Source organism: Leuresthes tenuis, unplaced genomic scaffold, assembly GCF_036924035.1.
Source record: "Leuresthes tenuis unplaced genomic scaffold, fLeuTen1.0.hap1 SCAF_20, whole genome shotgun sequence".
Taxonomy (NCBI): domain Eukaryota; kingdom Metazoa; phylum Chordata; class Actinopteri; order Atheriniformes; family Atherinopsidae; genus Leuresthes; species Leuresthes tenuis.
In genome coordinates, this window is record NW_027325374.1 from 10,054,146 (window position 1) to 10,080,286 (window position 26,141).

The 26,141-nt window shown below is 39.5% G+C and overlaps 1 protein-coding gene across 1 annotated transcript; it reads right to left on the reverse strand.

Moving 5' to 3' along the window:
* Positions 1–1,965: 1,965 nt before the first annotated feature.
* polr3a (polymerase (RNA) III (DNA directed) polypeptide A) lies at positions 1,966–25,048 on the reverse strand. The gene is made up of 31 exons (XM_072373008.1): positions 24,846–25,048; positions 24,237–24,372; positions 23,193–23,330; positions 22,633–22,804; positions 22,355–22,509; positions 21,650–21,889; positions 21,116–21,278; positions 20,645–20,781; positions 20,447–20,550; positions 20,224–20,365; positions 19,770–19,910; positions 19,562–19,631; positions 17,715–17,842; positions 17,493–17,631; positions 16,849–17,013; positions 15,769–15,941; positions 14,910–15,021; positions 13,912–14,030; positions 13,403–13,540; positions 12,688–12,858; positions 10,616–10,729; positions 8,985–9,071; positions 8,817–8,899; positions 7,579–7,749; positions 7,155–7,248; positions 6,935–7,027; positions 5,503–5,667; positions 4,715–4,879; positions 3,402–3,533; positions 3,151–3,283; positions 1,966–3,060 (listed from the first exon to the last, which is right to left on the reverse strand). Exons 1-31 carry the CDS (start codon positions 24,887–24,889, stop codon positions 2,912–2,914), a joined length of 4,173 nt encoding a protein of 1,390 aa, XP_072229109.1. The 5' UTR covers positions 24,890–25,048; the 3' UTR covers positions 1,966–2,911.
* Between the last annotated feature and the right edge of the window lie 1,093 nt (positions 25,049–26,141).

Sequence of the window (26,141 nt, forward strand, 5' to 3'; positions counted from 1 at the left end):
CTCAAGAGTTATGAAGCAGTCTCAAAGCTCACAGCTTTGTTGTTTCTGACAGAGTGAAACCGTGAGGAGTGAAGCCAGATGAACATGCAACATTAATGGAAGCGTGGAATGAAATGTGTGAGCCAAAATGTGGCCTTGAATTTCTCACACGCAGACCAGTTGGCTTTTAAGTATAAATGCTTGATGCTTGTTGTACTGTATCATATTTTTTTTGTAGTATTAGTTTAAATAAGACTTAGTTATTTTAGTACAATTTAGTAATGATTTGACTTGTCACTGGTTTGTCCTTCACTCACAGTTTGGTGCACATTTTAATGCCCCCCCTCCTTTGTTATTTATTCTTTTTTTTTTCCTTATAACGCAGTGGTGGTTCTCTATACTTGGCTTGTGTTATCCAAATATTGTCATTTGATGATTGTATCAGTGGCAGGATTGTGTATTGTCTTAAGTGCAAGAGCATGATTTGGCGGTGAATTGGGTCATAAACCTGACGGTATCCTAAAATTCCAAATAAAAATTTAGTCCAAATAAAAAGACACTTTCGTTTTATGCGACCTCTCTTTAACTTAATATACAAAAAGATAAGTAGAAAAAACTGTTTCTCAAGTATTAGAATACAGTGAAACCGCCCTTTTTCTTTCACACTATTCTTCAAATCATTATTTTTTAAACAGGAAAAAGCTTTTGAGTTCTGAAAACGAGAACCAATAGTTTCACAAATAACTGCTTCGTTCTGATAGGGATGTCGATGGGCCAATGCTGTGAGGTTAATTAGTCTTAAAAAGCAGCCTTCCGGCAAACTCAGATCGAAGAAAAAAAAATAAAAAATTTAAGTAAAGACTCCTTTGAATATATATATATATATATATAAAATAAAAATACCCCATGCTGACTTAAAAGGCAGCAAGGAAAATAATATAATAATCTTTACCCACTAGTGGAATTGGTCATGGGGATTATAGATATGCTTACATTTCAGCCTGCAACCACTTGGGTCCATCGACGCGTAGCTCCACTTCAAAGGCTTAGAGAATCTGATCCACATAGTCTGCAAAAGGCCAAAAGTTTGTTCATACTTAGCCTGTGCTACACTAAGTGAGGCTACAACGGAAAAAACGAAGATCGACTGGGTTTCCCGATGCCTTACCACATACATACTCCAAAGGCAGTTTGGTATTTGAGAGCTTTTACTTTTTTGTGAGTATCATCACAAACATTTTTTTCACAACCCATTTTTTCTTGCACAGATGTGCAGTAGCACTTGAAGAGCTCTGAACCTCGTATGATTCAGTTACAGCCCAGTTAAATTAGTTTCAATACCCATATTTTTTGCCACAAATATGTTGTGTTATGCGTTCATTACTCTCTAACTAAATCCAAAATGAAAATTCCAATGGGCAGTGAGCTTTAACTACCTCTGTAAATGAATGTGAATGTGTTGCCCTTAGCGACAGAACACTGATATTTGCCAACTGTGCCCAATTTTTGGCCTCTTTAATGAACTGAAACTACATATTTGATACAGATGATCATATCCTTGTATTTGATTCTCAGTGAGTGGCACAAAAATACTAGGTGCAGTCCTAAAGTAGCTATCAACTTAACTTTGTAGCATTGTATTGTGCATTGGCTACAGTGGGAGACCAGATATATATCTAACAAAAATAACCCACTGAAAGCTAAACAGGCGCAGTACATGTCGCCAACTGTGCACAGCTTCTGTTCCACCCCTGAACACACCCACAGCAGCAAGACTGAGAGCTCATCTGGTGCATAAGAGTGCTCCACACAAGGAGAACCAGGGGTCCATCTACCATTTAAACACCACTCATAGGAATTAACCACTCAACAGTCAGCACAAAACAAGAGAAACTTCTTCAAATAAATGTGATATAGTTGGATTTGTCTTGTCTGTGAAATGAATAAACTGTTTTTCTGCTGTACTACCATGTTTTCAGCCACAGCTCAATTACGTAGTTTATTTTGAATGAAACAAATAGGACTGAAGTTTTCGAGGCTTTTTGACATAAACCAAAGTTTGAGGCAAATCAAAACTGGCCCGATGATGGTGTCAGATTTAAAGGCATCAGCAGTGTCCATCACCAGGCCTGCAGTCGAGATCTGCAGAAATATGTACCCACCAACTCGTGCACGTACCACCACATTGCTTGCATTTCAGGACAAAGAGGCTAATTATTTTACAAACAGAACAAAATTAAATAAAGACTGTTTCCCCTTATTCTAGTTGCCTTATTTATTTATCACATTACATACTTTAAATCATTGTAGGAACAGACTTCCCACAGCATCTAAAATGTTCATTTCAACAGATTTAGCAGAGATAAATCTTGTATGAAAACAAATACTTCTCTGCCATTTGAAACTTAAGTAGTTTAAACTAGAATCTGAATTCAGAACAAAAACAAAGACCCAGCATCTTCATCATGAAGGAGGTTATCCTTCTCAAGTCTGTTGCAAGCTAGTTTACATCTGGGTTGTGATATCAATAATTCATATGCATATACTTCAGTATATGATAGAACTATGTAATATCTTAACAACAGAAGAAACCTTTCACAAAAATGTAAAAAGCCAGAAAAACAGTAAAGATGACGGGTTTAGAGACTCTAAATCCTTTTTTAAATTATTTTATTCATTTTTTGAAAACTGAATTTATAAATCTAGAACCGTTTGCCTGCCAACAAACTCACTTTGAATGGATTGAATTGTAAAATGAATTGTAGCCATCTTGGAAATCGGTGGCATCAGCAACATGCTCAATAAAAAAAAAAAGGGACAGTGACACTGAGTCAAACCATCATAAAAGCAAATACAACTCCTGACAGGCACTTTGTATTTTTCTTTATGTTTACAGACGCTCCTTCACGCCTACTGTTTTCTTTCCTTGATGCTACGTGATCAGAGGTATATGGAAGTCTGCATTGTCAAAGAGAAGTGGCCTTGTGACAGGAGTGGGATTTCTGTCAGCTTTGTGTAGGAGTTTAAACAGTCCTGTTCCAATATTCATTGGGATTCCCATAATGATGCACTCAGAAACACCTGAAACAAGAACACAGGAATCGTTCATGTCATTTCGAGTCAAAAAGAGTACATTTTTACTGTCATAACACAGATGAAGCTGGACTTTACCGCAGACAGAGTCCTTTTGTCCAAAGTATGCAGCGTCAAATAGGTGGTCGGCGGTTTTCTCAAAAGATGCCAGCATGAGGACGCTTTCCTTCATCTTGGCTAAGCCAAACCTGGTGATTCCCAGGATCTCCCCCTTTACAGACAGAGGTCGGTATGTTTTAAAGTGAAATTCTCATCAAGGCAGAAACACTATGAGCAGATACACAGATAGAATGCTTAGATAAATAGACTATATAGATGAAGGTTGGTACCTTATAGGACATGAGATCTGCCAGAAGCATGACGTGACGCCGGTCGATGCTCATTCCATGGTTCACCATAGTGTACTGAATCTCATTGATGATGGTGGATCTAGCAGCCTCGATACCCAAAGTCTTCTCAACCTAGATATTAGACAGAAAAGAATGACAAATATTATCTATAGTCCAGATTAAGATCCAGAATACTATTTCAAAGGCATCTTTTCATTCAAGCACATGAGCCCACCAGCTTCCAAACAAGAAATGACAGGATCTGCATATCTTTATGTATTCACTCAGGAAAGGGTGCATTTAAAAATATAAACCAGTGAGTGCCAACCTTCACAGGCATGGCTGAAAGCACAGCACCAACAATAACGGTCCTCAGCTCTCTGAGAGCTTTACCTTTCCTTGCCTATGAATGCATTGACACAAACGGACGCTTCTGTTGTCAGACAGCAGCTTAAGTAAATAGAAAGGAGACAGGCTTCAGAGAAGGTCGGCTTAACAGAAACAGCATAAAATGCCGTCAAACTCGATTAGGAGCAGTTCTCCAAAAACATATAGGGTCATCAAGAGTGCAATACAAAACTGGCAAAGCCTGGATATCCACGTGAAAAAGATAAAAAAAAAAAAAAAAAAAAACAAGCCTGGTCCTAAATTTTGATTTCTGAGTATTTCAGCAGAGAACCTACACAGTGGGGCTTTATAACCTCCACAAATCACAACCGTTTACTGCTCCACTACAACTGCCTCACTTCATTTGTAAAGACGTGTGAAAAATAGCTCCATCCTTTTCATGTCTTTACCCAAGCACGGTGTATTAAAGGTGACCAACTATGCCCCTTATTTATTTATTTTCTAACAATTTCACAATTTTCTAAGGTCGCATTGACATGTGCGAGAGAGGCCGTGGTATATTTTACCTGCCGGTTTAAGCACAGTGCCTCTCGTCTCAGCTCTGTTTTCACAGCTGTCTGTAAGGAGTCTGCCTGAGAGGGCAGAGACTTAGCAAGTGCTCAACCCCCGGCACAAAATGAGGAACTTTCAAACAAAGGGGCGCCAAAAAAAACATGCCAGGTTTGTGTTTTACACAGACTTCAGACACCCAAACGTCTGCTCCCAAGAAGAGAAGAGGTTTACCATAAACCAGCCCTCATGCAAATGTCATGTAATTAGAGAAGTTACATACATTTAATTATCTAGAAAGAATTGTTATTAAAATGCCAACCTCACTTTTAACAAATGACATCAGTTCAGTCTGAAAACAAATCCAGGGTGAGTATCCAAACTGTACTGTGGCTGGCTCCAAAAAAAAGTCCTACCTCATACGTGTTGTTTGAAGTGGTCCTACTTCCATTCACGCCATGTGTGGCCATGACAGCTCTCAGGTTGTCGCCCTCCACCAGGAGTTTGTACTTGTTCTTGCCGCTCTGTTCGTCAATGTGAATGACAGCTCGGGCGACCTGAGGTATTCCCTGAACCACCACCTTCAAAGTAAGAGATCAGAAAAGTTAGATTTACTCCAGGCCACTGGTTCTCCATTAAAGTCCGATCCAGATTTACAAGCACGACTGCCGTTTTCCTTCCTACCTTATCAGCGCGACAGAACAACAATTTTGGAAACAGACGAGCAAACAACTCCCTGTACTTAGACAAATAGATAAAGCCCAATCACTGAGTTCTCTCACTCAGTCTCTTCAATACTTTACAAGGATATATATAGATATATAGACGTAATATAAAAGGTGTATCATAACAAACCCACAAAGGATAAAAACCTCAATTCAAAGTTCCTTTCAGTCCCAACTTTTCAGATTTCAGACACTATGATTCACAGCTTCTGGCTGCAGTAAACAGCTCTTTAAAGCTGCAGTGCACCAACTGTTTGTCGCTCAGGGGCAGATGGAAAAAGTTGGTAAACTTTGTGAAACATGTAGCGCCTCAGGTTTGTCAGGAGAACAAAATATTGGGTGCCAGTTCCATTTTCTAAATTTGTATGAAAGAAAATCTGGACTTTGAGTTCATGATACAAAAGAAAAGAACAGGCAGTGCTTTTACAGACAACTGATAGTTGTTGTTTTCCACATACAGTCACATTCTAGAATCTCACCTTGGGAAGTTCTTCCTTTAAGGACTGCAGCACGTAGTACATTGAGCTTTTGCTGTTCTCTCGTGGAGACACGCACACCACCGCCTCGCCGTGCACGGCTATGTCTCCGGGCTTCACTCGTAGTTTAGACATGCAGATGGAGTAACGCACTGTTTCTGCATTCACCTGACAAAAAAAAGCTGTAATCAATAACCTCCAGGCAGTCGAGTGTGTGAGAGCACCCTGCTGGAGCCACTGTTGTTTCATTAGCATTAACATTCAGTTAGATTTTTTTTAAATATTCAAAAGGGTTGCATAACCTAACTGAAAAATAAATGAAGAGGGTTCATCAACAACTAAATCATTCAAACTGATGCCTGTGCAAAGAATGGATTTTCAATCCTACAGTAAAGTGTGACTATCTAACTTTTGCCAACGACAGCATAACACCACTTTAAAACGAGCTCAATAGCGCTCTGGTCTGTATGGAAAACCTGGGGCTACCAGCAGCTTTTTGTTTTCCCTGTTGCAAATAGGCAAACATACCAAAAAGCAGCCCAAAAACTTAGAAGTAAAGGACTACATATGAGAATCTGATCTGGTGACCTTTATAGGTGTTTCTAATTGGCCTTTTGCCTTCACGTAAAGCTAAGTTAGTTGGTGACTCCCATTTCATGGACAGAAGTTAGTGCCAACAATGTTTTCGTACAGCTCTGGTCAAGACTTTGCGAGAGTAACATCTCAAACATATCTTCGGTTGGGGTATGGTGTGCTTACTCAGGTTGGGAAGCCTAGTGAGCTGAAGTGCATTTCATTCAGGTGGAGACACTGACAGAACTTGATGACCCAGCTCATAGTTTATCTCCTAAATTGTAGCATAATTCCAGATAAGTTCCTTAAAAAAAAAAATCCTTTAAAGAAAAAAAAAAAAAGAACTCAGAAGGGATGTGATTTAGGAACTGGTAGAGAAGAATTCAAAACATCTCAATTTAAGTAAAACCATAGAAGAAGTCTCGATTTCTGTTTAATAAAAACACTGCATTAAATATTCTGCCTAAACGTTAGGGGTGACAGATAAATGTGTTTGCCCAACCAAAACAAAACGAAAGAAAAGCTGTGCTGAAATGACTTATGACTTATGACTCAAGCCTCTAATAAAGAGCAACAATATGTAATTTACTCTTTTCAAATTTACACCGCCTCATGTTGTTATCTCGTTAATTCAAGAAACAATGTTTTACTCATTAACTTAATTGCACAATAGTGTTTATAAAACGTTCTAAAGGATACGGTGCAGTCAATTATCCTCAGAGCACCATGGTTCCAGACCTCAGCGTATACACAAAATGACGGAAAGCAGCACATAAATAAGACATGTTGTAATAAACCACAGCTATTATTTAAGGACTGTCGTTGCGTAAGAAGGGCTGGGTGTCACACATGCATGTAATACCTCCAATCGCAGGAGCCTGATTCTCTCCAGAGACAGTTTAACCAGGATGAAACAGTCATCTGGAAGAAAAACTTCTTCAATGTACTCTGAAATCTGTAGGGGATAAATGAAGAAGGCCGCTTTATCACAACTAGTGTTTGTCAGCCACTTCCTCTAAATATGTAGCCTCCCACTCACTGCTTAAAGGCAAAAAAGAAAAGAAAAAGGCACGCTGGAATACCTCTCCGAGAAGAGTTTTCTCAATTCTCCCCTTCACCAGCCTGGCGAAGTCAGCATCGTCTTCAACATCCAAATGAGCCGTGATTATAGGGGTGCTGCGTGGTGAATAGCATTCAAAACAAATTAGGGTTCCATTCATTACTGCGATGCAGAGAGATAGTTTCTTTGCATAGCAGAGCTAATTCCGCCATATGTTCTACATCAGTTTCTCGAGATTTGGGCAAATGAAGGCTTCGGTGAGAGGCCTTTGGAGCTGCTAAAACACAAGATATAAAGGGCTCCTGCTCAGTCAGACGGCAACATTTCACAGCCAATTTCAAAACACATCATGATGAAGAGGCGAAGGCACAAACAGCTCCTTTTTTTTTTTAACTCTCTACTCAAACGATGGAGGGAAACTATAGAAAAATGCTCTAATTACATACCTGATGTTCTTGGAGGCATTGATGATTTCTTTTATTCGAGGCACCCCCAGAGTGATATTCATCGACGCCACACCGGCAAAGTGAAAGGTTTTCAGTGTCATTTGAGTACCGGGCTCTCCGATGCTCTGAGCACACAGCGCCCCAACTGCTGAGCCTGGCTCCATCTGGGCTCTTTACAAGCAAACAGATTTCAAATCGCACGGCAATTATCGTCATTATACAGACCTCAGTATTGACAAATGATCATGTGGGAGCTAAAAAAAGAAAGCCGGTCACTAGAAAAGAATCTAAAACCTGAAGTCATTTTCAAGTGCAAAAACTTTAAAATCCCATTTTACAAAGAAATGTGTAAAAATCATAGGCAAAAACCTGAATGTCAATACAATTTAATGACACCTGCAGTAAAAATAAAGTTTTTAATCAGACTTAACTGCAACTCATTTGAATCAGATCATGTTTGCAATAGGAGTGTGTGTGTGAGAGACTTATTTTCATTTATTTCCCCACTCACTCACATTCACATCCCCATCAGCTATCGCACTGCTTCATGTTCATTCTGACACACTAAACATGCTGCAGTAAAATAGTCAAGCTGCCATTTACTCTATCAGAAAGATGGCACTAAATTTGCCCATACTGTCATTGTGGTAACCCACCAAAATAAGGTCTGCCTTTCTGTGCTGTAAACAGAAAGAGGCAGAGAAGGTCTGCCTTGCACTTAGCAATGAGGGCTCGTTCAATGGTGTGCTGCAGTTTTCGTTCGGCGCTTTTTCGAAAATGAAAGCTGCTAAAAGGATCTTAAATCAATTTGGCGACCCCAACCCTCACCCAACAAGATTTCCTTCTGAGAAAGAAAGGGCTGCTGATGTGTTCACGTCCACACCTGACAGTAAACCAACTTAGGGCCAGAGAATGCATTATACCAAAGGTAGGTCACCCCAAAAAGAAAAATAAAAGTTTGCCTGTGTATGTGTGAAAGAGATGTGGGGGGGGGGGGGGGGGGGGGGGGGGCTGAATCGAAGCATCCTTTGGCAAGCTGCTCAATTACATTACCCAATATGTGGGAAACCTTGGAAATCATGGTTTCTGGTGGAGGAAGTCAAGACGCATCAGAATTTTAAAGTGCGTGTAAAAGCACGGTCTAAAAGAATACATAACTGTGCAATCTGAAAAAAGTTAGAAATATAAACCCTAATATGTTAATGTCCACGTTAAACACTTGGACATGCGTCTTGTACCTCATGTACTTGTCTCTGCAAGTTCCAAGAAACTTCTCAAGCTGAGTCGGGGTAATGCGGTCCAGCTGATAGAGAACTTTTGGCTGCAATATAAGGAAGAAAGCAGAGCAATTCGGATCCACATGCAAGCTTTAATCAGCACACTACTCAATATTGAGAGGTGCCTACCTCACTAGTGCCGTTATCATTGATGCCGTATTTGTCTCTGGTCTTCTTGATCCTGTCTGACATACTCTTGATGAATTTCTTTATTTCCTACAGTTAATGATATGGAATGAATATCATGTCACTTCCAAGCTTTCATTAACGATACACAGTCATGCAGCTGTTAGACATTTCAGAGAAACAATCAAGGTGAGAAAACTACGGTAAAATGCATTGAGCCATCTCTGGAAAAAAAAAAAAGCATTAGCCGCACGTTAAATAAAGCAACCTGATGCTGAGGTGCTGATCACAATGACAGGAGGTGCTGCATTTTTAAACAGCCATGGGGTTATTCACAACATTATCTTTTCAACACACCATTCTGGATTCAGTTAAACAACAACCCAGCATGCTCGGTCACTGTACCTCCAGGTACTTCTCTGAGCCAGTGTCAGTTAATTCCTTCACGAAAAGGGAAAAGATTCACATGTTTCCTTTTTAGCATTCATTTTGGCATCAAGAAAACATTGAGAAGAAAGCTAGGAAAGAATCATCAATCAATCTCACATTGTGGATTATTGCCTATGATAACCAAACAGAAACCATTCCCCTTTAGAAATTCCCCCCCAATCACAAGCACCGACTGTGGCGGGAAAGCGAGTCACAACTTAAACATTTAAAGTAAAAGTAGGATTTCTGGAGTCCAACTTTAACAGTAATGTGTGAACAAATGTATCAATGGCAGAAATCCTCCAGAGCATTTTTTATTCCAGGTTGAGTAACTTTCATTATTAGTGGTAATTAATTTGTGTTTTTTCAAACAAAGTTAATCTGCTCACCAGAAGGAAATGAGAGAGAAACGGACACATTAAAAGTAAACACGGGTCATTACTGCCACCAGAACAACAACACAGGGATGCTCATGCATGAAAGCCTCCCACAAAGAAAAAGAAAGCCCGTTTGATCTCATTATCACTTGTTTGGAGGCTAAAACAACAAATGTCCAGTCTTCTTTATCGTTGAATCAGTCACAACTAAAAGGCTCAAAGCTGCTACAGACAGAAAGTGATGCAAGACCGATAAACAAATGTTTTTGGTCCAATTACAGGATTTCTTGACATTTCTTTTACTTGGTTGTTAACTTACAGTAATAACAGCTTGTGGTGGAATGTTTTAATGTTACTCAACTTAAGGAATTAATGACCAACCATGGCCAAGGCAAGCATTACTTGGTCTGCTTTATGAGTTCTGTTTGCTTGTCATGTAATAAATAGGTTGTGGAGGAAAACAGGATTGTCAATAAGTTCAGTGGAAGTTTTTTTTTTTTTAACAGTTAAGCATTTTTTCTGTTCAACATTTTCTCTGTTTTTTTGACGAATAAGTTTTTAAGTATAGAGAGATTTACATTTTGTTTAAATCCAGCCAAAAGCTTTTGCAAACAAAACAAGTTTATCATCAGGCTGGCCGGGTCAATCGCCTCATTTGAGACCCTGAAAAAAAAATGGTTCTACATGTTAACGTGTGAAACTCTTCCTTCAGTTCAAGCTAAAGCTGAAAGTCAGCCAACATCCATTATATACCTGTAACTTCAATATTCTTTGGTAAACCACTAAAAAGAATCCGCAGTACTTGGCTGTGTACAGTGATGAGGTTACCTCCAAGTAGCTGTCTCTGCAGCACATGAAGTCAGCTCTTTTCATGATGCCATCCGCAGTGAGCACCAGCTCGTTTTGACTGAGCGCAGGCTCATCTCGACACGTGTGGACGGCCTGTGGGGAACAGAGAGAATTAGTCCACAGCATATATATCGACAGCTCGTGTGCAACAGCTCCTGATGGCTTACACCGAAGCTAATCTAAGATGAAAATTAACAAGTGGCTATCTATCTAAATTCCCTTTTACCATGATTTTTTTTTTTTACTTGCTTGCTTCTGTGAAAGTATATATAGAGCAAAGATTTACTACCATTATATGCAATCATGTCTCTTAATATATAGATGGTAAAACCTCTGATATCGATCTTTTCTTGCAAACATGCTTCAGTTATCGACTAGGACACACTTAACACAGATAATGATGCAACACAGAAACGCCTGGGGATCACAGTCAATGTATTATTGATTACAGTAAAAAAAAAAATTAAAAAAAAGATTTAAATATCACATATATTCATATATGTTTAGCACTGACTGTGCTGACCTGTTCCTCGGGTAGCTTGTTTCAGAATTTAAGGGCTTTGACTAAATGCTCCATCACCTCTGAACTCGAACTGCATTTACAACCCCATTTTCAGCACTAACAGTGTTTGTGAATCTAAAAATCCCACCAAACACATGTTTGGTTGTGATAACTACCACTATCACTCTTACAAATAGCGTCATCACAGTCCTTAGCTGCACCTTTGTTGTTGTTTTCTTTAAGAGAAAATCTAAGGGTGCTCTGATCAGGCTCTGTTCGTTATCAGCCGATATTCCACCTGCTTGTGGAAAAAGTCTGTTTTTTTAATGAATTTTTTTAAATGGAGAGGAGATCTGCATGTCGCAAATGAGTAACAGGGAGATATGGAGCCTACATCAGGCAGCCGGGGTGCGTTTTCTTTGACATCCAACCTGACTCTTGAGACACACGCTTAACGTAAAGTTCAAGCACTCGACCAATTTGCATATGGATACAAACAGAATCACACAAGCCACTGAGTTGCTGTAGCTATACCTACAAGTCACTAGTAGTATACCTTTTATTTTCCTCACATGAATAAAATGAGCTGCATCTCACTGTGAGACATCGCAGCCTTGAGGGAAACAATGAAACGGTAGCATGTTCCAGTGGAACCACAGTAATCCAAAACAGTGCTGGATCCAATGTCACAAGGACGCCACACGCTGCGTTCAGTGTCATTAGGGAACAATTGCCATTTCATGATACCTATAATGTCAGATGGCTCTGCGAGTGTATTGTGGCTAAACTTCACAAATCAAACAATTGTGAGAAGAGAGAAGTTCCTCTTTCATTTGTCAGAACACTAAAATGCTACAGCCTTGCACTGAAAACAAGACAACCCAACATGTGAAGGAACCTTTTAAACAACAGTTAAACATTTGTTCTCTGTTCAACCTGCAGAGGAGAGACAATGCAAAGCTGGAGCTGCTCTGTTCAGGCAAGCCTGACAAATGAGGAGAACAAAGGAGCGATCTCATGAATGAAACGACGCTTTCAAACTGTTTCACAGCGATTACTTTCTGAGCACAACTTTGAGCACCCAATCTTTAGGATTACCCGGTGGGGAAGCTCCATTATTTCCAGATATTGCCGGACCTACTGTATTTTTTCAATTTCAATCCACTTAATTCCTACTTATCTTTCAGCTTAACCACAAGCTGTAAGGCTGCCTTTTAAGGCATCATTCACCCTGGCTAGGTTGCAAGAGGGCCTCTTCATTCAACTAAATTACTTCTAGACAAACTAAATATCAGCGTGCATAGCACAGCATGTTATTATTACCAACAACAGCAGAGATATGGACACACGGAGACATGAGGAAAGTCTTAGGCAATTGTTAAAGTGGAATGTGACGGCAGTAAATGCAGTATCCTGTAATGGTTTTGTTGGGAACGGATAAATGTGCGAAAACTGAACAAAACTGAAAAGAAGCTGAACAACTGAAAAGAGAACTACAACCTGAAGCAAAGCGTCATGTCTGCTAAGTAAGACGTCCAACTCCACTCACCCGAATGTTGTCCAGGACCCTCTTAAACTCCAGGGGCTCATCCTTTCCTTCCATAGCAGCCGGGTCCAAGCCATCGCCGCCATAGATAAACTGGATGATGTCACCCGTGGAGCTGCGTACAGTCAGATCGTACTGCGAGCACAAGTCCTCAAGGGACTTCACCAGACGTCTCTGTTCAAATATCAAAAGGAATAGTCAGCGACATGTGCAACAAACACACCAAAAAACACACATCGTCCAGATTAAGAGGCTGATTAACTCATATGAAAACGTTCCACTGTCAACTCTTTAATACATTAGCTAAAAAAAAAACTGAATGACTGCAAATGATGTCATTTTGATCGAGCAGAGTTTGTCATTTACTATTTAATCTTTTGGTTTTGCACTGTGGGGTTTTCACAGGATTAGCAATGGAGCTTTAAGAACTTGTGAATCTTATTTCATGTATTCCTGACGATCTCCTTACATGATTTATTGTGTCAATTAATCAAATGATATTTTTGAATGTCTATCAATATATAGCTCTTAGTCATAGTCTACAGTACTTTTGTTTGAGTTTTAGATGCAGTTTTTGTTCCAAAGTAGTAACAAACAGTTTCAGAGGGAAGGTTTATCCAGTACACTGTGTTATACAAAAAGAGGCATATGCTTTCATTCGCTTAACATCGAGTAAAAGCAGGAGTAAATAGTCGGGAGAGGTGTCCACAGGCATTACCTGCATGTATCCAGTCTCAGCAGTTTTCACTGCAGTGTCTACCAGGCCCTCTCGACCAGCCATTGTGTGGAAGAAGAACTCTGTGGGTGTCAGACCTGAATAGAAGCTATCAGCCACAAAGCCTTTGGCAGCAGGCAGCTGGGGAGAAATCATTACAGAGTCATCAACCAAGCTTCTAAGTATTCCATATGTGTGCATTAGCTTTTCAGAGTTACCCATTTTCTAATTTTCCATGCAGTTTCCATCATCATGATTTTACTTGTGATCCTTAAAGAAACTCTGACACGCATAGAGACGAACCCTTAGAATTCTGTGATGCTTTTTGATTTAAATCAGATGCAGCCTTTGCATAACCATGAAAATAATCCATCTCAAAGCACTCAAGAGAGTTTTTTTCCCCCATTTACACAAACTCAGTAACGGTTGCATGTATCCCCAATAAATCCAGACACAACGTTTGTGATTTCTTTAAGGAACAAAGTAATCAAGATGAATAAATTAGATCTTACTTTTGAGTGTTTTTCAAAGTGAGGCAAGGAGCGGTTCTCAAACCCATCAGGCACTCGAGAGCCACTTATGGCCTGCTGGCCTACACAGGCAATCATCTGAGAGATATTGATGAAGGACCCTGAATGTGCGCAGAGGGTGCAGATACAAAGGAAAGACAAAATCACCAATATTTTCTGACAACAAAAAAACGAGGAACCCAACACATGCAATGGTACCCGCGACAGCATCCATTTGTGCAGAGAGCCAAGTTGATTCAATTTTGTTTTATTACCATTTAGTACCATTTATCATAATGATGACAATAATCTAACCACCTGGCCAAAAAAAAAGAACTCACCAACTGGAATACACTTAGCAAAGTTTAGTGATTAATATGTTTCAACTGGCAACACGTCGTGCATTAAGAACTTTATCTTTATTCATCTTTCACAGACTCGACTAGTTGTAGGACTTCTTTAGCCAACAAACTGCACATTGACACACACTATGCTGGAACAAACTGCTGCCAATCTAACAAACCCTCATTACTTATCATAGTTTCACTGTAAAAGTAATTACTGCAATTATCTTTTAGAGTAGGAAGTAGGAAGCTGATAAACTACCTCCTTCTTGTGTTTGTTACCCCGACAACGAAAACAGTCTCTCAACTGTTGAAGATATTATGTTTATGCATCTAGCAGACGCTTTTATCCAAAGCGACTTACAAATGAAGATATAACAAGCTATATAAAAAGCTCACAATAAACTACATAGGAGGAACCCACTAGTCCGACTCTGTCAGAGGTGACAGAGTAGAGATAGAGTGCAGGCATAGAGGGAAGTGCAGAAAGATAGGAGGTACCGCAAGAGCAAAGGCTTATGTCACAAATATTAGGGCGATAATCCAAAAAGGATCATATTTGCAGCTCCTGTTGTGGTTTTCACTGTTTAATCCACTGACTGCATCAGAAAAAAAAAGACTGCATTATTAGTTATGCTTCTTTTCCAGCAAGCTTACCTTTAGAGCCACAAAGAGCCATAATAAGGGGGCTGTTGCTCTTGTCAAGCTCCCTGAGACAGGCACTGCCAGCCCGGTCTCTGATCACTGAAAGCTCTTTCAAGATGAGAGCCTATTGAAAAGCAAACAAAAAAAAACAACCTGGGTGGGTGATAGAAACATGTGGACTTTTTTCTTTTCATTTGCACCACACAAACTCAATGGCAAACATTAATATCACCCTGTGCAATATCAACAGCAGTCATTCTGAAATACAAGGAGCAAAAAAGTACATAAAATTACTTAAATAACAAAATCAGCACATCAACCATTAAACGTTTCTCTCGTGGACAAGTTGCTGAACCATTTCCCACATCTGCCATGACAGAATTAGATCCTCTGCAATCGTCCCTTCAAACAGATGAAGGCAGGTTGTCTCATTAGATTCTGCCTCAAATCAGGAATTCAAAATTATCACCACACAGGTTTTATGTGTTCGTCAAGCCCGACCCTAATCTTGGATCATTTTTAGGCCATTAAAGCACTACTATTGAAGAGTTTAAGGATATCCAACTGATGTCAACTGTTTTGCTTTAGGGGAACACGAGCCTGAAGCTTGGTTATTAAATTTAGTCACCGTCTTGTTTCTAGTAAGTGCTCGGCGGTCTTTTTCTGCTCCTTTGATCAGCTGAAGCTGAATTTATTATTTATATTATCATATTTATTAAGAGCACATGCCAGTTCCTCTGCTACAGGCTAGTTCTAAAAGCAGCATGTGACCTCTTCAATTTCCGACTGCCGTTATCAACACTCTGATGAGTCAATGTGAGTGGGAATTTTAAGTGAAAGAGGTTTGCGGAACCAGGAGTCACATGCCTACCTCCAGAGTCTCCTCTGCTGTGCAGCCTGGCTGCTGCTGTAATTTGCCACTCCCCAAAGCTTCGATGTATTCGTCACACTTCTTATAGCCATCATCCAGCAGGTCTTGTTTGGCCTTCAGCAGACCATGGCCAGGGGTAACGTCCCCGATTCCAATAGAAAAACCCCTGTTGGCTGAAAATTGGGTGTTGGGAAGGGGGGAAAATACAAAAATTAAAACAAACAAAAAATTTTTTTTGCCTCTTTGATGTACATTATAAGATGTCAAAGGGCTAAATCACCTTGAGATCAAGATAAAGTTTTGGGTTTACTGCACAAGCTTCCTTTCTGTGAAACCCTGCCCGAGTTACTGATAAGGAAATCCTATATCATGTGGGGATTTCTTTGATTCTTCCAATACAGAGCTGCTATCAAAGGAAACATACCCAGAACAGTGTTATTCTTATGATAGCCAGGGGTGGAGCTGATACAAAAGAGTAGAGCAGCCACCCTCCAACAATGGCCGGGGCCAGGTAGTCAGGAAGGGCGGAGAAAAAAAAAACGCCTAACCAGCATTACGATGTGCATACCAAAGAGGAACAGTTTCAGTCTATACCATTTTTCTCTGTCACTGAAACAGACATGCGTTTTATTTTGCAAAGTCAGGTCAGTTCCATAAGAGAGGGTACGGGTGCACCAAAAAAGACCAAAGATGTTAAATTCAGAAGGGATTTTACTTTGACGCGATGCTGGAAGCGTCAGGCGTGTAGTCAAAGCTCGTTAAGAGCCAGCAGTTCGTTAGCCTGTTTGCTACTTAATCTGTAGTCTCACTACCACGTAGGAATGAATAGATTTCCAGTTGATTCGCAGAAGCACAAATGTTATGTGCAGCGTTCTAGATTTTGTTTTGAGGCATTATGTAGAGAAATACACCAACACACACTTCTACTGGTTATAAGACATGATTAAGAGGGATTATTAATATTAGAATAATTATTTAGGCATGTGTCTCTGTCGTTTTTTCTTTTTCTTCAATATTCTGTCTGGTATGCCTTTAAAGTTTCACTCATGATACGCTAAGCAAGTCCTGTAGACCACCTACAGAGAAACACCGGAGCAAGTCTCGCCAGGCGGGACATAGCATTGGCAGCCTCCAGCTGTCCCCAGTCTCTCAGCAAGATGTAAAAAATGTTGTTCTTGGAGCCGGATCCCAAGGTGCCCTTGTCCATGCTACCGCACATCAGCTCACTGTTGTGAATCACCACAACTGGGGACGTGAAAAAGGAATAGGGAGAGACACGATGCCATTAGATCCAGAAAAGAAACACAAAAAGGTTTTAAACTCAGGGGAAAATAATCATGGAATGGACTTTTCCTTTTTCTTCTTAACTCCAAGATGAGAATTTTGCTAAATAATCATTTTTGTGCACACTGTCTCCCAATGACAGTCAGTATGTTAATATTCACTGAATTTGATGCCCTAATCAGTGATTTACTGAAAACTATCAAAACTGAAAGTGTGTTCAGTAACAGCATGCTTTGGAGTATCATTGCATCTTATTCGGTCATCGTATGCAACTGTGTAAAAGGAAATGAATTGTAACATGACTATAAATAGACGTCACCACGTCGTCTTATCTCTTCACATTTGAGCAGCAGTATTTGGATGTCTTTTGTGAAAACTAGCTGAAAAAAGGCAGAGCAAACATTTCCTGTTTGTTAAGTGAACATCTTAAAGCAACTCACAGGAGTCATTGTAACAGAGGTCCTCTCCTTTGCCACAATACTGTTTGCCCTTGGTCCGCAGGTTCGCCTTGACTGGACATTCTTTACTTGGCTTTAAAATGACACTGAAGATCTGTTTGCCCGTCCACAGAGCCATTGGCTGGTGGATACACAACAGTGTATTAGTGCATTAGTGCCAGATGAAAAACACAGTTTTGTGAAAGGCTCACCATCGCTGAATACCTTCATTATAGCCGGGTGAGGGAGAGAGATCTTGACTTTTTCATCTTTGCCCACAAGGATTGATGCCACTATCTGGCAGGCTTTGGATTTGTCAAAGAAGGTGTCCTTAAAGGTCAACAGGTAAGCACCTAAGAGGGTGAAACATGCAGTCAATGAAGGGGAAATGTAGTTGCCTGCTAAACATTGCTGAAGTGTTCCCCCTTCAGGAAAAAAAAAAGATAGCTACACAGTTGTGTGTAAAAGTCTTGAGCCTTCCGAAGGTATTTCAAAGTTTTTCTTTGGAGGTTGGCTGCTTTTTTTAAATTTATTTTAGGTGCAATACTTGCATCTGACCATAATTTTGTTAAGCCTCTTAACACGGACCTACAAATTAGTCAAGCATAAAAAAAGCACCCAACACAAGGGATAAAAGAGTGTTGTGTCTACAAATTACAGAAAAGAAATGTAAAATAGTATCTTTAGGCAGTTGTTACTGGAAGCCCGTCACAAAACACATAATATGTCAAAGACAGTCTGATAGGCAAAATATAGTCATTTTGAACCAAAAAGGTGATTTCCAAGGAGCCATTAACTGAAAAATTGGCATTTCTCAGCATTTTGTGTAGTGTGTTCATAAACAAGTTTGAGGAAACTGGTCAAGTGGCATAAGGCCTAAAAATATATCTAAAGCAGATGAACAGTATCTGAAAGGGATGCAAAGACCTGACCTGCATCTGGCCCTTCAGTTGACTATCTTCTATTCAGTGAAGCAATCTGATTACGATGCAATTACAGGACAATTTGTGATGCATCATGTCTTTTTTTCCTTCCAGTGTGACTATTTGGCACTTTGAAAGTATTTTGTAACAACCCATAACTAATCTAATTCTAACATATCTTATGTTAGATAACACATAAGTACAATATAAAATGTACAAACCGAAGAGACTCTGCCAGCTATCTGAAAGGCTACATTCGACAACACATTTCACAGCTTTGAAAAAGCTGTAAGAAATCAATACAGACGTAAGCATCTTCTGAATCACTAACAAAAGAAGATAGACTTCCAACAAACAATCAATCAATAAGCTATGTAATCACACTTACTGCTATTGTTTGGAGTACAGAAGAAGTTATCTGCCAGCCATCTGTGATAAAAATCAGCAGTTACAGTAACACAAGATTCTGTGTCAACGTTGCACAGATTACATGTTAAGAGTCTTTTCTTCTTTTTCCTTTCTTTCTTTTAATTATCGTTATTATCAATAATACAATGGAGGGTAAAAAAAAAAAAGATCTTGAAGATAGAAGGCTGCATCTCTGCTGCAAAGTGCTCGGCATAGCACTAAATCCCTGGCTGTAAGATATATTGATGTAGAAACATTTTATTTGCTTCTCCATTCCAAAGGTGATTTGTGAGTCTACTGAGAATCTTTCAAATGCATCAAACATTTGTTTACAAATTACAAGAAAGCTTGCCAGAGGGTTCAGGCTATAATGAAGGGGGAAAAAAAAGGTGTTCATACCAAATATTGACTTTGGAGCTTGTTAGAATTGTACATAAATTGCTTTATATACTGTACTTCCTTTTATGTTTGCATACGTTTGAATGAACTGAACAAACCACCTTCTTCCCGTTTTCCTGCAAATATATAAAGAAATAAGGGGTGGCTCAAGACTTTTGCACAGCAATATACTAAGAACATTATATAAATACACTTTTTTACATTGTTGTATGCCATCAGACCTCAAGAGACTTCAACTGTATGTTTCACTGAGAGTTTTAAGTCCAAGTACCAGGAGACTCATGGCAGACAAAGCGAGAGCATTGGGATCTGTGATTGGCTGCTTCACATCACTGCACTGACCTGTCAGAAAGTCCTGAATAGCAGCAATCAGAGGTTCACCATTTCTTGGAGTGACAAGATTAGCTTTGGTCTGAAAGACAAGATAATAGCCGGAGTCAATCCACAATTTCCTAACAAAGGATTCCCGGGGGGAACTTTTCACTGCTGAATGCCAACGTTTGATGAGTGAGCGCGTTCTGTATGAACAATGTGTTGAAATCATACACACCCCCATCAAGACAAGGGCCTCAGCCTTTGCTTCTTCAGTCTGAGGTAGATGGAGATTCATCTCATCTCCGTCAAAGTCAGCGTTGTATGGGGTGCACACGCACTCATTAAACCGGAATGTCCTGTGGGGTTTGACTCTGGCCTGTGAGGTTAAAAAAAAAAAAACAGACAATGTTAGATGAGTAAGTGACCAAAAAAGACTGCTCAGTATACCAGAGCAATGTTCAATTTAAGAAGGGATACACAGTCAGCATTTAAATTTAAATTCTGGAATATTAACTCAGTAATGTTCCTATAATGGGACTAAAGAAACCTCTTCAAGGCACAGATGATTATTGCTTTTAACCATTTCGTCCCAACTGGCCATAATTCATCAGTGCAGAAGCGTACAAAGCAACAAAGAGTTTTCCATCATTAGGGTTAAACAAATATTTGTAGCTACAATCCAAACTCACAATATGGGCCATGATGCTGAGTTTGTGCAAAGAAGGCTGTCGATTGAAGAGGACGATGTCTCCATCTATCATGTGCCTTTCCACCACATCACCAAACCTCAGTTCCTGAGCAATCTTTTCCCGGTTCCCATATTTCAAGAATCTGAAAAACAGAGAGGATTAGGTTTTATTTTGAAGCAGCTCTGGTCAGCACTGCTGTGATTCTGATTGGGACGCAGCTCACCTTTTCATCTGTGTGTGACGGTTCTGGATAAAGTTGGCTCCCGGGTGAACCTCTGGGCCATTACGAACGAGTTTTCTCATTAGCTCCAGATTAGCTTTGTTTACCTTAAAACGGCATCGAAATCAGAGACTGTAACTGCTGTCATTACATCACAGTGGTCGTTATTTGTGTCTGCTGAAGTAATGGAGCGCGCTTTACCCTCTCTGGGTACGTTAGGATTTTGGCCACATGCACAGGGACAGCCACCTCATCAATCCTCAGGTTCGGATCTGGGGAAATGACGGTTCTGCCAGAGAAGTCCACTCTTTTCCCAGAGAGGTTTCCTCTGAATCGACCTGAGATGTCACAACAAAATGAAATGAAGTCAAACTCTTAATGTTTGTAACAGAGAAATGAAAAATGTCAACGGAAACATTGCTTTCTCTGTGTTTAAATAACTCTTTTTCATTAAAATCTACTGGTTTATTGAACACTTAAATAAGCACTTGGCTGTACACTAAGAAAAGGAAAGTTAGCACATATTTTGACAAGTACAAGTTTCCATTATTAGGAGGGTTATTTTTTTCCCATTTTGTTTACGAGTAACTGTAATTAAAGTGTCCTGCAGTGGCCGCAATAAAAAAATGCTGCTTATTCAGATAGCTCCGAGTTTGAAAAAATATGATATACCTTGCTTTCCCTTGAGTCTTTGCACAAAGCCTCTGGTCCATTTCTTTGGTGCCATGTTGAGGGGGATGCCAGAAAGTTCACTGTTGATGTAAAGAGCACACTGCAGCTGGAGGAAGTCCCAGTCCTCCATGATCATCTGGGTTTTAGCCCCAGTCATGCGATGCTAAGTGATCAAAGAATCAAAAATGTCACGATAACACCAGAGTTCTAAAACTGAGGTGGTCATGGCAACTCAATATTTCTAAACATTTCCAAGTCCATCTGACTTCATGTGCCAAAACTCATTTCAGGAGCATCCCAGAAACAGAACAAACAGTCTGTCCTGGTCTATACTTGAGAAAAACTTTGGAAAAGAGAATTTGATCATTTAAAAAAAGATTTTGCAGATTCAATGGCCAAAGAAATCAACTAGACAAAGGGATTTCCAATTAGATGTACAGAAGTTCATCAGTTAAAAAACACAACGTCTAAGAAGCTGAGTGACACTGCATTCAACGGTATTAAAGGTAGCTTTCCCTTTTCAGTATTACCAACCTTTTTAATGACATCATTAAGAAAGATTATCTCTGTCAGCTTCATTGTGAGGTCGTCCTCATTGGTGCCTGACTTCAGGTCGCTGACCACGGAGGGTCGGATGCAGAGAGGAGGCACAAGGAGACGTGTGATGATGAGGTCTGCAGGTTTCCCAGCTTCTGGGTTCATCAGCAGCAGGGGGATGTCCTCTTCAGGAATCCTCTTAAACAGGTTCAGGGCCACCAGAGGGTTAAGGTTTTCCTAGAAAGGGATTTGGAATCAAAGCTAAATAAGGCAAAATGTAGGTTTTTACAGGGATTTTACCTTGTAATGAGACTGGTTTCAATAGTTCTGATGATGTTTACAATAGTACATTTACATACTTTGGTTTAAGGAATATACACCAGAATTTCTACAAACACTTATTTTTCATTTGCTAAAATATGAAAAAAATCTATTTTCATGGTGTTAAAAATGTATAGTTTCCCTTCATTTAAAAGGGAACATTAAACGGTCAATAATGAAGACAACACATCTAAGCATCGTAAGCTTTGATATAATACCAACTTCAAACTGTCATTCTCTCAGTAAGCCTCCGAGTTTTATACAGCATCACTTCTGCTGGACTTGTTGGTCTTGGGAAGTCCCATCAGCACCAAACGTAGCATTCAAAAACTCCAGAACAAGTAAAAAAAATGTTTTAAAGAAAAACGTGCGACAGTTCACCTGTGCTCTGGCCAGCAGGGGCTCCACAAGTTTGTTGTGTTCAATGGCGATATCAAAGGACTGCAGGAACTCTGACACGAAAGGATCCACCACTTTCTTGGTTGTTTTGTACTTCTCGTGGATGATCTTAAGTAGGCCACACTTTTTCACAGGTCCTGAAAAATGAGGAATATAAGACTCAGGATTTCAAACTATCGAGGCAGGATTGGCCACAAAAAAAAAAAAAACACCAAACACACAACAAAAAATAAAAGAAGGCTAAAAGAGTCTCTTTTCACCATTAAAAGCTGAACAGTTTAGACAAATCGTCCTTTTGCGGCATTTATCAGAGATCTTCTTCTTCAACCCTCGTTTCTGGAGATAAGGCAGGTTAGGGCGCTTCAAGTAATCCAAAAACTGCAGTTTATCCTCTTTGGTCAGCATTATGCTCGAACACGTCTTGCAAATCATCTGGACAGACAACAAGATGCAACATAAAAAGGGATGAAAATGCTCAATTGACTGTTTTAGGAGACTAAAAAAAGACCTTGACATTCTAGTTTTGATACTCTAGTGACCCCTACAGGACAAATGATGATTCTGCCTCGTTGCATTTCAGATTAAGTTTTAGTTTGTTTCTTTCTTGTTTTTCTAAGTATAACCCAAAGCCAAACGCTAATCTCTGTGGGGATCGGTCTAACCATCTGCTCTAACCTTGAGTTTCCAAATTAGCATTCTGAATTATTCATATTGCCTCTAATTAAACAAATACTTTTCTAATACCATGTAGAGTGTATAAAATCTATCATTTTGTGCATTACTTTGTACACTCAACGTCCACATAAGACCGTATACTTGCCTGCAAGATTCCTATGATGGCTTTGAAATAGCCGACATGAAAACATGGCAGCTCCAGATCCAGATATCCATAATGTCCTAAACAATCTGCCAGATTCTTCCCACATGTCAAACAAGGTCTGTCTTTCTCGCTGGTACCCTGCATAGAACATCATATGAGATACACAGAGGGATAAAGCTGAGGTGCAAGTGCAAAATGCAGTTATTCCATTCTTAAAACAATTTGCAGCATTGTACAACACGATTGCTTTTATGTTGTTGTTTTTCTTTTTTCCTGAATATATGCATACTGCTTATTGTCTTCACGAGTATTAAGCTTAAGCAGTTAAACCTTGCAACTGTTTACGTTGTTGTCTGGGAACATTTATACTGGCTCAACACCAGTATACATAGAGAATGTGGGCAAATTCGACAGAAATCAACAATAGTAAAATGCTAAGAGACTGTGTAGGCATAAGAAATTAGATATATAACCGGGTGTAATATTCCCAAACAGTGAACTTTAAGACAGCTTATAGGTGAGCCTCTCTCTACTGTAGTTTAGGTAACACTTTAGGTAACCCGTCAGCATCCCTGGCCAACGGGGGGTGAAAAAATTCATCAGTTTCTGTGAGCACTGATTTTTCTATATGCATCTTAATTGGCTGGCTTGAGGTTTTTTCAAACTCACTGTCATTTGTGGTTTTTGTTTGAAACATTTTCTACTCTCCAAAAAGTACTTCTCCCTACTTTATTCCTTCTTTCTTTTTGGCTAAAATTATTTGCAAAAATGACCATCATCTTGATAAGGATCTAGTCTCAAAGTTTAAAAGGAAATCGATAGAAAATCTTGTAAATCTGGTCACTATGTTCGAATTTTGTCACCAGGAGTAACTCTTATAATGAATCTAGAACAGTTACAGATGCAGTACTGTGGGCAAGACTGATCCATTTTAAGCTTTTAGTACTGGATCCAGGGTGTACCCCACCTCTCTCCCAGTGGCAGCTGGGATAAGCTCCAGTCACTTCTGCAAACATAAGCAATAACTCCGTTTTCCTGTCTTACCATACGGTGGTCCAACACTCCATAGGGCAGAGGAGTGTGTTTGGTGTCTTGGCTATACAGATTCTTGCTGACTACCTGGATGTGGGCCTGCTGCCGCATCTGCTCGGCAGATTTGATCCCAAAGCAGATGTGGCTTCTGTGAACATGCACAAGCAAGCAAAGTGGGCAAAGAAAATCTCGGGGTTAGTACCAACAGGTTTCTGCTCACGTCAGCTGCAATGTCTAACAAGACCATTTGTGAAGAGCAAGAGTATTTCTACCGTGGTACATTAATCAACAAATATCTAAATGACGGATAGTAATACAAAGGAATACATAGTAAGTTAGTCCAACAAGACAACCCATCAAATACACCTTATTTGCTAAACTGTCACATTTACTTAGAAGTAAATTTGACATAGCTAGCAAACGTTAACCAGCATGACTACAACAGGTCACGTTACAACGAGCATAAATCAATCATGTGCCAGTCTGGTCGCGACACTTAACCCACTCTAACTCTAACTCGTTTTACAACTAGATAACTTCTCAAGTTTAGTCACATTGCAACTGACACAGCTAACCGGCAAGCTAACAAGCTAGTAGGGCTCTTCGCTGTGTTATACTCACATTTTTTTGGCCACATCTGTCTCTCTGAATTGCTCCTTCACCATTTTAGTAGCTTGCACTAAACTAACATCCAGACAAGAAATCAAACAATAACTTTATCCATATTACGACTTGCTATCGTTTTGACTTCTTCATACTGTACAAACGCTAACAGGCAGAAACATGCAATGTGTTGATAGCATGTGATCCACGGCAGCGCTGCCTTCATGGTTCAGCTTCTTCTTCTTCTTTGATTGTTTATGGCAGCTGGTATCCTTGATGTTGTATATGCCGCCATCTACTGGACTAAACTTCTTTCTAGTTCTTCTTTTCTATATTCTTTTAATCATTCCAGTTGATACCAGAAATCCGATAATTATTTTCCTCCCTTCTTTAGATTTACCTCGTGGTTCATCTGTAATCTAACATTCCTCTAAAATGTTGAGAGGTTGATGGGTTTCTCGGAGAGCGTGGGAAAAAAACTGTCTCGAATCCAAAATTAGCGTAATATCTTTAATTATCAATTGTTAAATATTTTGCTGATGCGATTTCTCCTCATAAATGCTGTAACCAAATGCAGATATAATGATTTGATATGTAAGAAAAAAAGTTGTCTCTGTTAAATTTCAGATAATTTTTTGACAGATTATTGTGTTTTTATTTATATTTCTTCATTCCAAGAAGTACTGAAAGCATCATAACCCTGTGCTCAACAACAGCCTGAGAAAGAAGTCACTGGGTACGAGTTCAGTCAGCATGGGCTGTGTGCTGCCACCTAACGACTAAAACTTATATTATTTTCAATGGGAAAATTGTAAATCGTTTAAATAATTATAAGTGCAATATTTCATCAAGTTAGCCTTGGCCTAGAATTTTATTTTTGGGAGAGTGACTGTTTGCACTGGTTCAACTTTAACACAGTCTGAGTGTTCATCCAAAAGTAGAGTTTTAAATACTTCTTAAACTAATACTTATAGGATTGTGTGCTCACTCCTGCCTGCTAGGAACCTCTTGAACCAAACTAACTCTGCCAAATCTGTATTGGTGTATGATTTGGAAAGATTTTTAAAGACAGTATTACATAAAAGCCTTTACCAATAAGAAATCAAAGTAGATGCACATGGAAACAGTCACATAGTCCTCTTACACAAGGAGCTCCTGAAGCCAGACTTCAACAACGTCATCTTGATACATCTCACTCGGGTAAGCACAAACCATCTTGCTGCTATGCAATGGAAGATATTTTTTAAAAAACATGAATAAGAACAAAGATTTGAACCTGTCATTTAAAGACAGATGGACATCCTGTCAGCAAAG

Coding starts and splice junctions, on each gene's coding strand:
- polr3a (XM_072373008.1), bottom strand. CDS start 24,889: ATGGTGAAGGAGCAATTCAGAGAGACAGATGTGGCCAAAAAAAT. Junction 21,890..22,354: donor CCCTGCTGGCCAGAGCACAG/GTGAACTGTCGC, acceptor ATCCCTTTCTAG/GAAAACCTTAACCCTCTGGT. Junction 3,284..3,401: donor CAGATCTCATGTCCTATAAG/GTACCAACCTTC, acceptor CTGTCTGTAAAG/GGGGAGATCCTGGGAATCAC.